General features: G+C 42.6%; 2 protein-coding genes across 10 annotated transcripts in view; one reads left to right on the forward strand and one right to left on the reverse strand.

The window, feature by feature from the left end:
* Nucleotides 1-15393, forward strand: part of FMNL2 (formin like 2) — a 195302-nt gene that overhangs the window by 176645 nt on the left and 3264 nt on the right. For 2 of the 9 annotated variants that reach the window (XM_083493674.1, XM_083493669.1), the window contains 11 exons: nucleotides 182-306; nucleotides 700-899; nucleotides 2588-2822; nucleotides 3829-3897; nucleotides 4094-4174; nucleotides 5227-5356; nucleotides 6314-6477; nucleotides 7464-7565; nucleotides 8599-8697; nucleotides 10467-10590; nucleotides 13505-13598. In XM_083493674.1, coding sequence (XP_083349800.1) covers nucleotides 182-306; nucleotides 700-899; nucleotides 2588-2822; nucleotides 3829-3897; nucleotides 4094-4174; nucleotides 5227-5356; nucleotides 6314-6477; nucleotides 7464-7565; nucleotides 8599-8697; nucleotides 10467-10590; nucleotides 13505-13598 — 1423 coding nt within the window. Of the gene's footprint in view, nucleotides 1-181; nucleotides 307-699; nucleotides 900-2587; nucleotides 2823-3828; nucleotides 3898-4093; nucleotides 4175-5226; nucleotides 5357-6313; nucleotides 6478-7463; nucleotides 7566-8598; nucleotides 8698-10466; nucleotides 10591-11850; nucleotides 11989-13504; nucleotides 13885-15393 lie in introns of those variants that run through there. The other 7 variants (XM_083493675.1, XM_083493673.1, XM_083493672.1 and 4 more) reach the window with 5 other exon arrangements.
* PRPF40A (pre-mRNA processing factor 40 homolog A) overlaps nucleotides 1-15393 on the reverse strand; it is a gene marked incomplete at its 5' end in the record, with an annotated part of 62078 nt that overhangs the window by 11873 nt on the left and 34812 nt on the right. The window lies entirely within an intron of this gene.

Here is a 15393-nt window from a genome sequence, read left to right on the forward strand (position 1 = left end):
CTCTTCTCTTCAATATTTCCAGCCTGCCCAAATTTTCCCCAACACTTTACAGTATTTGTTTAGTTCTCGTCAGGCCTCCTCCAGTGTTGAAGTGCCATCCCCCATAAGTACTTCTGGATTGCTCAAGAGGTTTGTTGCCTTTTTCTGAAATGTGAACTTGTACTCTCTGCTTTGCTTAAAGCTGTGAAAATCAAGAAGCCAATTAAGACAAAGTTCCGCATGCCAGTTTTTAACTGGGTGGCTCTGAAACCCAATCAGATTAACGGGACAGTCTTCAATGAAATTGATGACGAAAGGATATTGGAGGTATGAGACCTGCAGATTGTGATTTGGTGTTCTCTTTCTCTCTCTGTGTGTGTCTGTCTGTCTCTGTGTTTTGGAAGTTACTGTATCCTGTTAAAAAGCAGTTATTTTGACCTTGCATCATACGTACTTAAAGAGTTTTAAACACTCTGTTTGATGGTCTTGTTGACATTAAAGTAACTAGAGTCCTATTCTGCTGTGCTACGTGCAGTATCTTTGCTAAACTTGCAATGGACCAAGAAACTTTGCAGAGCATCAAAGCCTTCTCCTCGTCACACAGTCACCTCTCCCTTTCCCAATGCTCTACAGCTTCTACACTTTTCATTAATTGCACCCCCCCCCCATTAGACATAGATTTCTAGACTCCTTCTTGTTTCTGTTTGGTTTCTGTTCTAGGATTTAAATGTGGATGAATTTGAAGAAATATTCAAGACAAAAGCCCAAGGCCCAGCCATTGATCTTTCTTCAAGCAAGCAAATAACTCAAAAGGGATCGAACAAAGTCACGCTTTTGGAAGCAAACAGGGCTAAAAATCTTGCGATCACCTTAAGGAAAGCTGGAAAGACCGCAGATGAGATATGCAAAGCTATTCAGGCGTAAGTGTAAAGGCTGTTTTACAAATGTGGTTTGAGGCACGTTGTATTAATAGGTCAGCAGTATTTCTGCAAGTTGCTTAGATCCAAGGAAGATCCTCATATGCCAGTAATGCTCATATATGCAGTTGATCACCATAAAGCTGTTAAGCTGTGCACACTTTTCTGGAGTAAGCCCGTTGGATTTTGCTTACTCTGCATATATCACAGTAACACGGGGCAGGATTCACCTAATGAATCCAGTCAGTGGACGGCCTGAACAAAGACTTCTACTTGTGCAATGGGACTTTCCCCCCCTCTATTACACCTCCCCTCCCAAACTGGTCTTGGGGGTTTGGGAGAACCCCCAGAACAATGTGCAGAGAGAGAGGGGGTTGTTTCATCTGGCAAGCTGTGAGGGAAGGACTGCCTTTATGCAATGTTGAATTCCTTCCATTATGAGAACTGTAAAAACCAACTGGTGGTTTTCTGAAGAATGTTGTTCGTATTTTTCATCTATATTTCTTGTCATGCAAGGCTTTCATTTCTAGCAGCAATTTAAACACTGTTGTGAGATAAATATGGTAGCTATTAAAGGACTGGGAAAGGGCTAGGTTAGCCCCCTCTCCTCTTCACAGTGTTTGAATTGAGTCCAAGCGTCTTGAATGAAATGCAGATTGGTGTTGTGGTGTTTAGGCTGTGTCTGCAAATACTCAACTGGCAATAATAAAATGATCCAGTAAAACACTTTTAAAGTACCTGAAAGTCATAATGCTAAAAACACTTCAGTGCAATGGTCATGCTGACAGCCATTCGTTTTTAAAGTCTTGCAGAAGCTGTCTTGCAGGAATGTGCTTTGCATTTCTTTCAGAAGAGTGGAGTGCAGACTGATTTCCTGCAGTAAACCCTTCTCTGTGTTTGAGGTTACCACAGTGAAGGCGCTCCTTTCCCCTATGTCCTCCCTCTTCCATTAATGTACAAATTCTCAGCTGAGCTTGCTGGGAGATGCTAAAGGGTCGTGGGAGCACTTCCTACAGGAGGAAGCACACACCCAAATTAAGGAGCATGAAAGGATAAAGCCAGCATTTTGAGATTCAGTGCAAATGGCACCTGTGTGTAGGCTACAAATCTCAATTAAAGGGATTTGCCTTTTTTCTGCTCCTATTTACATAAAGTTCATTATGCTTGTTGCAATTGTGTTTTTTTAGCAGCTTTAAAAATACGATTACTTGGTTTTCAGGGTGCTTCCCAGAGCAATATATAAAAAGCAACCAAGAGAGTTCTCAGTGCAGTCCTAACCACCTATATTCAGAATTTTAAAAATCCCAAGTGCCGCTTCACACTTAATATGGTAATTGTTTGCTGCGATTGTACCTGGCTTACAGTGGTGCTTCCTACAGCAAATACGTAAAATGTCAGTAACTTGTGCATGTCTTTCACTTACAGATACCCATATTCAAGTACTTAGGGACACACATCTATTCACACTTCGCATATTGACTGCCAAAATTGCCAGTGTGAAATAATTGCGCCCACAGTTAACATGATTATTGCATTAAGTATGCCTTGTCTGTAGAATTGATTAGTAGCTTTAATAAGATGCATTGATAAGAGGAACTGAGTGAAAACAGAGCTCTCTGCCTCTTCCTTCCCTGTAAACAACTCTTCTTTTAAATATATTTATATATTTATATATTTTTGCATTTGGCCAGGTTTGATTTGAAGACTCTACCAGTGGATTTTGTCGAATGCCTGATGAGATTTTTGCCCACGGAAAATGAAGTGAAAATGTTGCGGCTTTACGAGCGGGAGAGGAAGCCCCTTGAGAACCTCTCAGATGAGGATCGTTTCATGATGCAGTTCAGCAAGATTGAGAGGCTGATGCAAAAGATGACCATCATGGCATTCGTTGGCAATTTTGCAGAAAGCATCCAGATGCTGACTCCAGTGAGTGAGACGGGGAGAGTAGCTCCTTCTTGAATGGAATTCCATGGCGTGGCTTATGCATGTGCTACATTCCTTTTGGAGCAGTTTGTTTGTTAGAGATGGGCTGAAGTTATCCCCTGCTTGATCATAGAATTGTAGAGTTGGAAGGGAACCCAAGGGCCATCTAGTCCAACCCCCCGCAGTGCAGGAATATTTGCTTATCTTTGACACATTACCTGTAGCAGCTGCCTGGAACTACATGGTGATAAGTTCATTGTGCACCATTGCTTGCTTGCCTCTTTCTGATCCCATCGGGGCCGTCATCCTAAATTTTGTGAGCAAAGGTCTACTCAAGGCATAAGGCAATATCTCCTCTCCCTTCATGTTGCTGTACCCTTAAAAAAACCTGTCCCTGAGTTTTGGCACGTGCTCCAGAATAGTATGGGATGTAGCAAAGGACCGTAGCAAGCCAGTGGGTATCAACAACAGCACCCTCTCTTGTGTATGCAGGATTGCCTTTCTGGTTCAGATCCAATCAGTTGTAAATAGTCATTTGCCATGATTCTGACCCAAGCACTATTTGGGCATTCAAGCTCACACAGTGTGAGTGCACAGCACTTGGGGTCACATGTGTTTCCCTCCCCATGTCATTGTGGCCCACGCCAGCCCCTCCCCAATGAGAGGATATGCATGTTTGAGAGGATATCAGCAGCCTACCAAACATTTGTAGGCTCTCCTTGTGACCTGCAATCCTGAGTGCTCATGAGGACAGTCTACATGCATTTGGAAGGCTGACCCTCCAGGCATCCTCCCAAATACCTCAAGCATCATTAGGGAGGGCCTGGTGTGAGATGCTGGGGTGAAGGACTGTGACTTGGCTCATCCAGTTAGTATTCCGTGAACCTTAATGTCTGACTAAGGCTACACATACACAACCTGTCCCTCTTGCAGAAGCCAGTGGGTGTCCATTTTTAGTTCACACTTGGCTTTTACAGATGTTCACATGATTTCTTGTTTTTGCCTCTAGCAACTTCATGCAATAATTGCAGCATCTGTCTCAATAAAGTCATCTCAGAAACTCAAGAAAATCCTGGAGGCAAGTGTTTATTTTGTTTATTCAATGCTGCTGTTTTTTTTTTTTTTAAAAATGGTGGTAAAAACACACACCCTTAAACAGTGGTCTTTAGGGGGCTATATATTTAAGTTAAAATGACCCATTTCCTTTTTATTACAGAATGTTATGTGTTATTAGTTGATGCTTACAATTTTTCCCACCCCTATGATTTCCATAGATAATCTTGGCTCTGGGTAACTATATGAACAGCAGTAAACGAGGAGCTGTTTATGGATTTAAACTGCAGAGCTTAGATCTGGTAAGTAAGGGGAAATCTACCCCCAGTGGACTTGAAAGTAGCTTTGCTTGGAAGATTGTTTGCACATCCCCATTTATTTGCATGGCCTGTATGAACAACAGTGGTTTAAGCATCCTTTTAGTGAGTTGTCAATGAGCTAGGGAAGGAATGGAGCCATTGGCTTAGTTTTCTAATGTCATATTGTCAAGACAAAGGTAAATTTCAGTTCCCCATAACTTCATTTCCCTCCCCTGGTTAAACTCTTCCTTACCACTAACTGCATCAGGTAGACCTCCTGTACAGATTTGCAATGGCTGAGAAGTCTGTTTAGCACTGCCCTGTCTTTTCTGCCAGTTCTAGTTATGAGTCTCTCCACTTTCTGGATAATAGCATTGGGCCATTCATAAAAGCAATATGTGATGGACCCTGTTGCTAGGGGTGGGGAATGAATGCCTCTAATGACCTGTAATAAACAATAATTACCAGCGCTATGAAAATACACCGGACAGATTTAATAAGATGACAACCTCGATTGCTTTAATGGCCTATAGTTTTCCGGATTCAGATTATTCTTTTACTTGTGGTCGTCTTCTGACAATATGATGAATTATCATGTTTAAGTAACATAAATAAATACAAAACTATGGGCAACAATTGGAGGGGTCCTAAAATCCTTTACCTGTGGTCCTCCATGTTATTGGACCTCAGTTCCCATTAACATGGCGAATGATGAGGGATGATGAGAGTTCTGGTGCAACATCATCTCAAGAGTCACATGTTCCCCTCCCCTGACCTGTAACATTCATACAGGGCTATGATATCTTCATTGCATTGCACTTACTTCATTGTGTCATGTGTCTATTTCAGGGTGGCTAACCAGTGACCCTCCAGATGTTGTGGACTCCAACTCCCATCAGCCCCAGGGGTGGTGGGATTGTAACTCAGCCACATCTGGAGAGTTATAGCTTTTCCACCCTTGGTATATAGGCAGATCATGGGTTGGCTGCTAAGGAAAGTTAACTCAAGGATGTTGAAGCTGAATCTAACATACTTCTTTTGCCTCTTCTTTGCAGTTACTAGACACAAAATCGACAGACAGGAAACAAACTCTATTGCACTATATATCAAATGTTGTGAGAGAGAAATATCAGCAAGTATCGCTTTTTTACAATGAGCTTCACTATGTGGAGAAAGCTGCTGCAGGTAACATAGCCACACACTCATTTCCCAAGTACTTAAAAGCAGGTTCAGATATGTTCTGTGGATACTGTAATACAGTAATGCACCCATGTCCTAGGGAAAGCTACCTGTTTGGAAAAGATACCACCTTGCAGAAGACAGGTGGGCATCTTAAATGTTATGGGCACAATAGGATACAGAAGCATCATAATTTTCAAATGCCTTCTTGGTTCTTCTAGCACACTGTTCCCTAAAGCTGACAGGAGCCTTTCCTCTTTTCAGTAATTGGGCTTCCTTCATTGCTCCCACACAGTTTGTGTAAAGTCCTTAACTTCAGGTGCAAGAGGTGCACATCCTGTTGGAAGGCACGTCTTGTAAATGTTGTGTGAACATACTGAACAGAAAGGATCCTTCCGACTGAAATCTTTATATGTACAGAAATCTTTACTTGGAAGGGGTAGCGAGGCCCTGCCCACCTGCCAAAATGGCCCACGAGAGGTGTAGGAGGTCAGATCCTATTCTCCTCCTCTGTTCTGCATGGTCAGGGTAGAAACTGTATAGGAGGCATCAGCCCTACTGGAGCATGTGCATCTATATTGTAAAGGTGGTTTAAAACAATACCTTCCCTGAACTACTCACCTTCCCTTTTGTTTGATGCATCTGCCCCCAATCCCATCTCATTCCTAGCCTTTCTGTTTCGTTCCAGTTTTGTCTCTTGGATGCAAAATATAAGCTCGCTGGCCTGCAGTTCTGTCTTGTGTGTGTGAGAGAGACCCTCCATTGTTGGCTTCTCAATTTTAATAGTAGTAGCAGGAACAACAACCACATGTTAACAGAGATTCGCCAATTAAAACTATCCAGGGTCTCAGGCAGCTATATCGCCAGGCTTTGCTACATGAGATCTGTCAAACTGGAGATGTTAGGGATCAATTAGGCAATGCGTAGTAACATTTTGAATGTCTTTCCCCTTCCACCCTTTAGTATCCCTTGAAAATGTTCTGTTGGATGTAAAGGAACTCCAAAGAGGTCTCGACTTAACGAAGCGAGAGTACACCATGCACGATCACAACACCATGCTGAAGGAGTTTATTCAGAACAATGAAGGGAAACTGAAGAAGCTGCAGGATGATGCAAAAATAGCTCAGGTATTCTGTGTATCCCAGCAGTTGTTCAGTGGTCTAGCTTTCAGGAACGGAGAACTTTTGTTACCTTTTTCAAGCTCAAAGATGTTCCTTTAGGAGTAGGCAGGACAAGTATTCACTGATTCCGCTGTTCTAGTGTAGTGTTGTGTTGTATAGTTAAGTGTGTCCAAATGAGTGAGCTTAGGCCAGTCATTCCCCCTCAGGGGGAATAGAAAGGGAACAATAAATGCTTCTCTGTCTGCTTGAAGAAGGAAGGGTGGTTGAAAAAAACAATAGAATGTGTTTATTCTTTTGCAGTATTGATGTGACATCTGTCACTGAGAGTGACTTCACACCTTATGCAATAGCATTTCATTCAGTGGCATGTGCAATCATGCACCCTTAAACATCTCTCTCTCTCTCTCTCTCTCTCTCTCTCTCTCTCTCTCTCTCTCTCTCTCTCTCTTTCTCTCTCTCTCTCTCTCTCTCTCACACAGCTATTTTCCAGGGGAAACACACAGATACTTAATGTTTACTAGCTCCACTCAAGTTTCATTATTTATTTTCTTGGTTAAAATAATAATGGTAGAAAGAAACAAGTTTCTTCCTTTTATCTGTTCTGAATCTGCAAAAGGCAAAAATGGTTAAGTAATCCCAGGACAAGAGGGCAATTAACAGCAGTACATGGCAGAACTTCAAAATGCATATTTTCAAACTGCAAGTTTATACTTGGAACTGGGATTTTTCTTGCTTCCTAAGGAAAGACCTGAAATTGCGCACTTTGCAAAACAGGTTGCAGAGCAGGCCTCCCTTCTGTTGCACTGGTAATAAAGGCTCCAGTGCACCTACCCTCTTGTCTCTGCTGCTTCCTTCCTGATTCCTTGCCACCTGATCAGCCTTCCGCTTGTAGGGAGTGGTTCCCTTTTCGTGGGTTAAACACCATCTTGCATAGTTTGGGATTTGTTGAAATGAAATATATATATATATGTTAATAAGTCTCTCTTTTACAGGATGCGTTTGATGATGCTGTGAAGTATTTTGGAGAGAATCCCAAGACAACACCTCCATCAGTCTTCTTCCCAGTCTTTGTTCGATTTGTGAAAGCTTACAAGGTAAACAGAACAGATAGGTAGCCGTGTTGGTCTGCCATAGTCAAAATAAAAAAATTCCTTCCAGTAGCACCTTAAAGACCAACTAAGTTAGTTCTTGGTATGAGCTTTCGTGTGCATGCACACTTCTTCAGATACTTCTTCAGTTACTTCTTCAGGTATCTGAAGAAGTGTGCATGCACACGAAAGCTCATACCAAGAACTAACTTAGTTGGTCTTTAAGATGCTACTGGAAGGAATTTTTTTATTTTGACTAAGGTAAACAGAAGTTCAGTTCACTTCTGTTATTCTTACAAATGTGGCCACACTTTCTAACCAAAGGCTTCCGCTGTGGTTTTGTAGTTTCCTTAGCAAATACACAGATAACTCAGTCAGTAGAGCATGGGACAGTTAATCACAGGGTTGTGGGTTTGAGCCCCATGTTGAGTGAAAGATTCCTGCATCGCAAGGGGTTTATGATCCTTGTGGTCCCTTCAATATGATTTATATGAAAGAGCCTTAAGGTTCCATCTTTGGGAAACGTGTCCCAGAACAAAAGCCAGATTAAAACTTGCCCAACCTCTTGGGGGCTGCATTCAAATGATGGCTGGGGCAAAATGAAACAAAATCCAACAGAGGAAAAGAGAAGACAAACGCACACCAGACATCAGGAACACACAGCACTCCTGCTGTGTTACACACATTCAGACATGCAGAGGACATGAAGGCAGGTACACATGTGGCTGGAAAAATCTGCCATTAGGTGACTTCAAAAGAGAGAGGGAATAAGGCCGTCGGTCACTCCCAGCCATGATGGTTATGCTCTCCACTGTCGGAGGCAGTATGCCTTTGAATGACAGCTGCTGGGAATCACAAGAGGACAAATTCTTAAAGAAATTCTTGGAAGAATTTGCCATACAACAGGAAGCGGCACATCAAAGTTAAACTGGCTTTAATGAATTTGTATTTTGCTGAGTGAGCTAAAAATGAACCCCATTTTTTTGAAGTTGTTGCGAGCTCTAACGGGTGTGTGTATTTCGTTTAAAATTGTCGATAGCAAGCGGAAGAGGAGAACGAGTTGAGAAAAAAGCAACAGCAGGCATTGATGGAAAAACTTCTGGAGCAGGAGGCACTGATGGAGCAGCAAGACCAAAAGGTAGCAAACAACCAAGCCATTAATCGATTTTGGTTACGTGCATTGATAAAGTGGCACATATTGGTCCAGTGAAAGAGATCGTCTTATTGCAGAGCAGCCGATGTGGTGCAGTCCAGATATTATTGAACTACAGTTGTTAGGGATGATGGGAGTGGTGGAATACACATCTGGAAAGCACCACCTTGGCTACTGCTGCCTTCTTGGCTGAGACTGCTTCTCTCAAGTCTTTGGGATCGGCAAGGAACCAACATTCCAAACACCTTTCTGTCAGGTGTTTTCTCTCAGAGATAACTATTGAAGCTTTCTTTCTCACAGAGACATTTTAACAAGGCAGTCATATAAGAAACTTAAAAGGAAACTAGAGCAGTTTCATGTGTATGCTATTTCCTGTTCTTCCTAAATCTCAGAAAGGTGTTTATTCTCCTAAAGCCATTGATACAATGCTTGGAATTTGCCCTGTTTGAAAGATGCTTACCGAGAAGTAATGAGCATTTATCTCGGCCAAGCAATTCGATAACAGGAAGACATTCAGCGCATAGTCACCCAAGAGTCTGCAGTGACCAAATGTGAAGGAAGGCTAGTCGGAAGAGGCTCAAAGAAAACGCAGTGGCAGAAATGGCCATTTTGGGTTGTATCTAGCATTTTCCAGAGTTCTGCTTGGCATATGAGACCCTCTCTTCCATTATAATACAGTGGTGCCTCGCAAGACGAAAAGAATCCGTTCTGTGATTCTCTTCGTCTAGCGGTTTTTTCGTCTTGTGAAGCAAGCCCATTGAAGGATTAGCGGATTAGCGCTATTAGCGGCTTTTAGCGGCTTATCTGCTGATCGGATCAGCTGATAAGCGGCTTAGCGGCTTAGAAAAAGGGGGGGAGGGGAAAAAACCAGCAGGAACTCGCAAGACATTGTCGTCTTGCGAAGCAAGCCCACAGGAAATTCGTTTTGCGAAGCACCTCCAAAACGGAAAACTCTTTCGTCTAGCGAGTTTTCCATCTTGCGAGGCATTCGTCTTGCGGGGCACCACTGTATCTTTTAACAATACAATTAGGAATTCTCACTATGCAAGGTCAGGCTACACAAAGTGACTTCTCCAGATATTTGCACAAAGCACCCCCACCTCCTGTAATGTCAGGATTGTGTTCCCCACTTTTCCAGTGTCTCGGCCCTCATGGCACTTTACAATTGCCATTGATATTGTGTAGAACAATAAAAAAGAAATAACAAAAACAAAAACCATCAGCACGACAGTGTATAAATCACAAAAAGTAGCTAAAAGCAGATTAAGTGTTAGTATGTGACAAACAAGACAGACCGCACTTGACATCTGAACAGTAATAATCATGGTGCCAGATGGGTATGCCTGGGGATGGCAATCCATAATCAGGGAGCCACCACAGGAAAGGCCCTTATTTTGATTAACCTCAGAAGGCCAGGACCCTCTGAGACAGGCCTCAAATGTTGTTCTCTCAGCCGAGAGTTTGGTGTGCGAAAAGGTGGTCTTGTAGATACTCTGATCCCAAACTTTTCAATGTTTCATAGGTTAGAACCATAACTTCCCTCCCCCCCCCCTAAAAGTGAACTGGGAGTTAGTGAAAGTGAGTGCAGGTGAAAAATGTGTAGGGCTGGGGAAAGAAAGACAGGGTTGACCTAGTGGTTCTAACTCTGTACGGGGCAGGTACCTAAGTTCCCTATCTTACACCTCAAAGAGAAGAGCAGGTGTTTTCAGCATCTTGTTGGCCACTGCTTTTTACCAACCTTTGCTGCCTTTCAGTCTCCGTCTCATAAAACGAAGAGGCAGCAGCAAGAGCTGATTGCAGAGTTAAGACGGCGACAAGTCAAGGACAATAGACATGTGTACGAGGGGAAGGATGGAGCTATCGAAGATATCATCACAGGTAAAATAATAATAATGAGGAGGAGGAAGAGGCTGTTCCAAAGTGCCCCTTCATAGCTTTTACTTTGCAAATCTCTAACAGAGCTCCTTAAAGTAATCAATAATCAATAAATTGATTTCAGTGAGAATAATCACATGTATCAGTCATTTAACAAATGGTGCACATTATATAGCGCTCAGGGTTTCAGGCCTCTTCTTTGGCAAGGCCTCGTTGACATAACGTTTGTGTATTATTTAATTTCTCCTTCACTTCAGCATGCTCTCATAACTCAAGCTGTAGACCACGTAGAGCCTTATTAGACGTATTTTTGCAACAGGTGCATGCCTTGTAAATCTTTGAGTATTTTTGATCCATGTGCAAAACCACTGGTGTTGAGCCTTGCTTTTAAAAGCTCTTGTTTTGTCCTTCAAGTCCTACTAATGGTAATTGCTCCAGCATTAAGTATGCGATGGAGGACAAAATTGTGTGATTTGGATTTGTTGAACGATTTTGAACTTCAGAGCTGCATATTCCTCTTGCAACAGACTAATACTAGTCCCTTTCGGCAATCCATAATTGAACGCAATAGGCTGACAATGGCTGGGTCTAATTTATAGCAGCTGTGACAAGTACAGTGTGGGCTTTGGTGATTTTGCCAAAATCTGATTTAGTGGCTTCTGTGACAATCACAGAGTGGATGAAAACAGCAGCAGCAGCAGCAGCTAATTGTTAATAATTTCTCCATAATCATTAGTAATAGGTCCCTGAGTATGAGTAATACCAAATGCAAGCAACAAATACGGTGGGTTTTAAAAACATCCATGCACAGATGCATGGATCCTATCCAGCCAGGACTTCACTAGCATCACATGTCTCATTTTCAATGGTAAATTTATGGCTGATTCCTGGCTGAGACTTCGCCTAGGGTTTACTTTACCCACTCTGCTGTTGTGTGATTTCATTTCACTAAGTTCCAAGAGCAGTCCATCAGAGTGCGAGAACAGCCATGCAAATAAATGTTGTGCTGAGATAAAAGTGTGCACTTCATCATGCCCTTGTTCATACACCAATTTTACCTTTAACCCCCCCCCCCCAGTAACTGTTATGATTTGCAGAAAGATAATTCTACTGGTAACCCAGCCAAGCAAATCCTATTGTGGTTAAATGACTGAATAAGCCACCTCAGGGTGTCTTTAACAAATCACTAACAATGTACTAAGACAATAGATCTTTGCTTCTTACTGTATATTCTGTCTTGTCTGGCTGTTATTTTCCATGCAGTGCTGAAGACTGTGCCCTTTACTGCTCGAACGGCCAAGCGTGGCTCTCGTTTTTTCTGCGAACCTGTTCTCACAGAGGAATTCCATTACTAAACTTTTCCTCTTTCACACCCGACGCTCTTAAAAAAAACACAAAAAGGTTGCTGTAGGTTTTTGACTTTTCTCCGCAATATAGCTGTTTGAATGGATTAGTGATGTTTGGCATTTCGTCGGAGTCATATTTGACATCGCTCATCTCATTGCATGTTTTTGCCTGTCAGGAACCTTTTTTTGGTTCCCTTCCATCCTCCCAGTGACCGTTTGTTCTACCTTCCACATTTCAGAGTCACCCTGTGGGCTCAGCGCCATAGAGCAGCAAGTGATGGAAGTCAAAGAAATGTCCTCGAGGCCCCTGGTGGCTGTGCTTCAAGCCAGCCACCACAATTTGCAAGGGATGGTTGTGGGTTGTAATGACAAATGTGATGGACAGTTCACTTGGCTTTTCTGTGTCTTCTCCTCTGGGCTCTCGCACCTCCTTTACTTCTTTGTGACTTGATCTATGTTGCACGAGTCTTGTTAAGCCAAGCCTATCTCCGGAAGCAAATCTAGTGTACATCAATGAGCCAGGCTGAATGTGTATGGGCTTTGTTTTATGGCATGTAAAATGAAGTCACTGCTTTGTGATCTGTGAGCACATATTTCCACATGGGTCCTTCTAACCATCGCTTGCATGTTTGTGTTTGCATGCGTGAAGATGAATAAAATAAATGTGGTCGTGGTCCCCGCACCCACTCCCTTCGTTTTTCACACCCACAGTCGTTAGCTTCAGTTCCATGGCAACTTAATGGGAAATCTCCTTTGAGCCAAGTGGTAGCCTCACTTAAGATAGAATTCTGCCTTTGATCAGTTCAGTCCTTTGTAATAGTGGAGGCTGGGCAAAACCCAGGATCCAGGCAGACCATGGTTCTGAAAGCAGGTTTTGACTTCTGAGCCAAGCCATAAGAAATAAATTTTAAATAATTCTCATGCTAAGCTCATCTAGGGCCAAGAAACAAAGATTGAGGGGCTGGATGAAGAAACTACCCAGGTGGCAGCAGATAAGGCCTAGTGAAGCAATATGATCAAAATTGCCTTGCCATAGAAGATACCCCGCGTTATTGTCATGGAACTGGATCCATTAACATCTTGCACTGTAGAATGTTTTTAAAAAGGAGTGCCGTTTACGCTGCATGTGTCTGCCAATGCTGTTGTCTTTGATACAAGAACCAATCATCTTAAAGCAGCATTTCATTTCCTACTGGTGTAATGTTTTAATGGGGAGCTTTAAAGTAAGAATGCTGCCTGTTAACTCCTCTTTTGCTCTTTCAAGTTAATTGCTGGACAGTCATCCTGGAGCCAATGTTCAAAGCAGCTTGGAATTTTATTAGTAAGAGGCTTACGATGGCCACCTCTTCCCTTCCCTTTCTTTTTTTTAACCTTCTTTAAGCCTCCACCTCACCCACTTTTGCTTTACTTGCTAACATATGTGGCTTTTTACATTTTAAAAAATAAATAAATAAATAAATAAATAAATATATTATTATTTTGCTTTTTGGGCACAGAATTGAGTTGCTCTTCATGTTCCATCCCATTTTTAACTTAACCATCATTCTGTGTTTTTTCCCCCTTCTGTTTAGCCTTAAAGAAGAATAATATCACTAAATTTCCAAATGTTCACTCGAGGGTAAGGATTTCTTCTAGCACACCGGTGGTGGAGGATACACAGAGCTGGCAAGCATCACTTTTTACTTAGCTTCCTCCTCTCTCTGTATGCCAACACAAAAACTGCTGCAAATCACAGCCAATTTTAAGATAAAGGAGGGATGACGCTGTAAGCGTTTAAGCAGCGTTGCTGGTGCTTTTCGGTCTTTCTTCTGTCGTGTGTTTTTATCTGTAGCGTGTGGGATGGATTAATCTGCAGCTCTTGCCTGTGCTGGATGACGTCACATCACTTAGGGGCTACTCCCTTTCCAGACTCTTCCACAAGATAGATGTTGTTGCCTCTGTGTTGTACTGATGAGTCTGTGTTCTGCAGAGCAGGAAGAGAGGGGAGGAAAGGGGCACAAGTAGGGTTGCCAACTATTTTACAGGCTCTGTGCTCCTTTTTTTTAAAACAGCAGCCCATCAAACAGCAATATAGCATTTCCTGACATAAGCATACAGTGTACAAGGCATTGTCCGTTCCTTTTCCATATGCCAGGTGGTTACAAAAGGCATTTTGCCATACTAAAGAAATGTGGGAACCTCTCACAAATGGGAGCTTATGTACAAAGATTTATTTGTGTGCTCTGTTTACCCTGCAAGGACAGTAGATTCAGGCACTATTAGTGAATCAAACTCTACGAAAAGAGAAAAGGCTGTGTGTGGATCTTATGGCTGTTAGTTGCATCTTAGCAATCAACTATTATTCCCACCTCTACTAGCCGCCCCTGCCTCCCCAAGTGGGTCTTTGGGAGCCTCCTGTGATTTACAACCAGTTGCTTTATCCAAAAGACCTCAGGGGCTGCTAGTGAATCCTATTCTTGTAGGCTGAGTAAGCGCTACAACTAAATCTTCCCTGCAAAGGGGGACTGTCATTCTTTGCTCCTCTTTTAACAATGGCACCTTTGTTTGCCTTTCTGCTTCAGTAGCAGTGCTTCCCATAGCAATGGCAGCCATCCTTACACTATACACTGCCACTGAGAGCATTTGGCTGGCTTCTTCGAACTATCAGTGCGGGCTCTGGGAGCATCAGCTATGTTGAGGGGCAATTCCTCTGAAAGTGCCAGTTTTTCCTGTATCCATCTCATTCTCCTGGAGCAGGAGTGTGCATGGACCTTAGAATAAAATCTGAGGAAAAAACAATGGAGAATAATATGTGTGTGTGTGTATGGATAGCACCTTCGTGCTGCTGTGTATGGGATGTATGGGAGTGTGTGTGCGCAGGGAGTTTATAGGGAACCCTGTTGGTGGAAAGGGAAACAAATTCAGGGTAGGTGTGTGCTTTTTGCTCCTGATGCAGCACTGTCCCGTTTCAGCATAATAATAATAATAATAATAATAATAATAATAATAATGATTTATTATTAATACCCCGCCTATCTGGCTGGTTTCCCGAGCCACTCTGGGTTGCTTCCAACAGAATATTAAAACACAATAGTCTATTGAAGCAAATGGGACTGGCCATGTAGCTGCTGCTCACAGCAGCATTGTAGGGTAGGGTAATGTTGTTGGGGCAGCAGCCACAAGCAGTCCTACCCACGTCATTCCCTTCTTTTAAGCATAATCAGGACCGCGCCACTGCTAGCAGCGTAGACCAACTGGCTCTTAAAAGTGCCAATGTAATACAGTAGTCAAAACTGCTGGCATTAAGCAAGTACAGATTGTGCAAATTGTGAATGGTTTGGTAGCTTGCTGTAGTCTAGAAATCTAGCACAGCTGGGGAGGTGTGATTTTAAAGGGCTAAGGGACCTCCAGTGTAGAGGGGGTTAGGGTTGGGAAAGAGGAGCAGTGCCTGCTTATTGTTTTCGCTGCTGCTGTTTTATTT

This window comes from Podarcis liolepis (genome assembly GCF_965112155.1).
Source record: "Podarcis liolepis genome assembly, chromosome: 1".
Classification (NCBI taxonomy): Eukaryota; Metazoa; Chordata; class Lepidosauria; order Squamata; family Lacertidae; genus Podarcis; species Podarcis liolepis.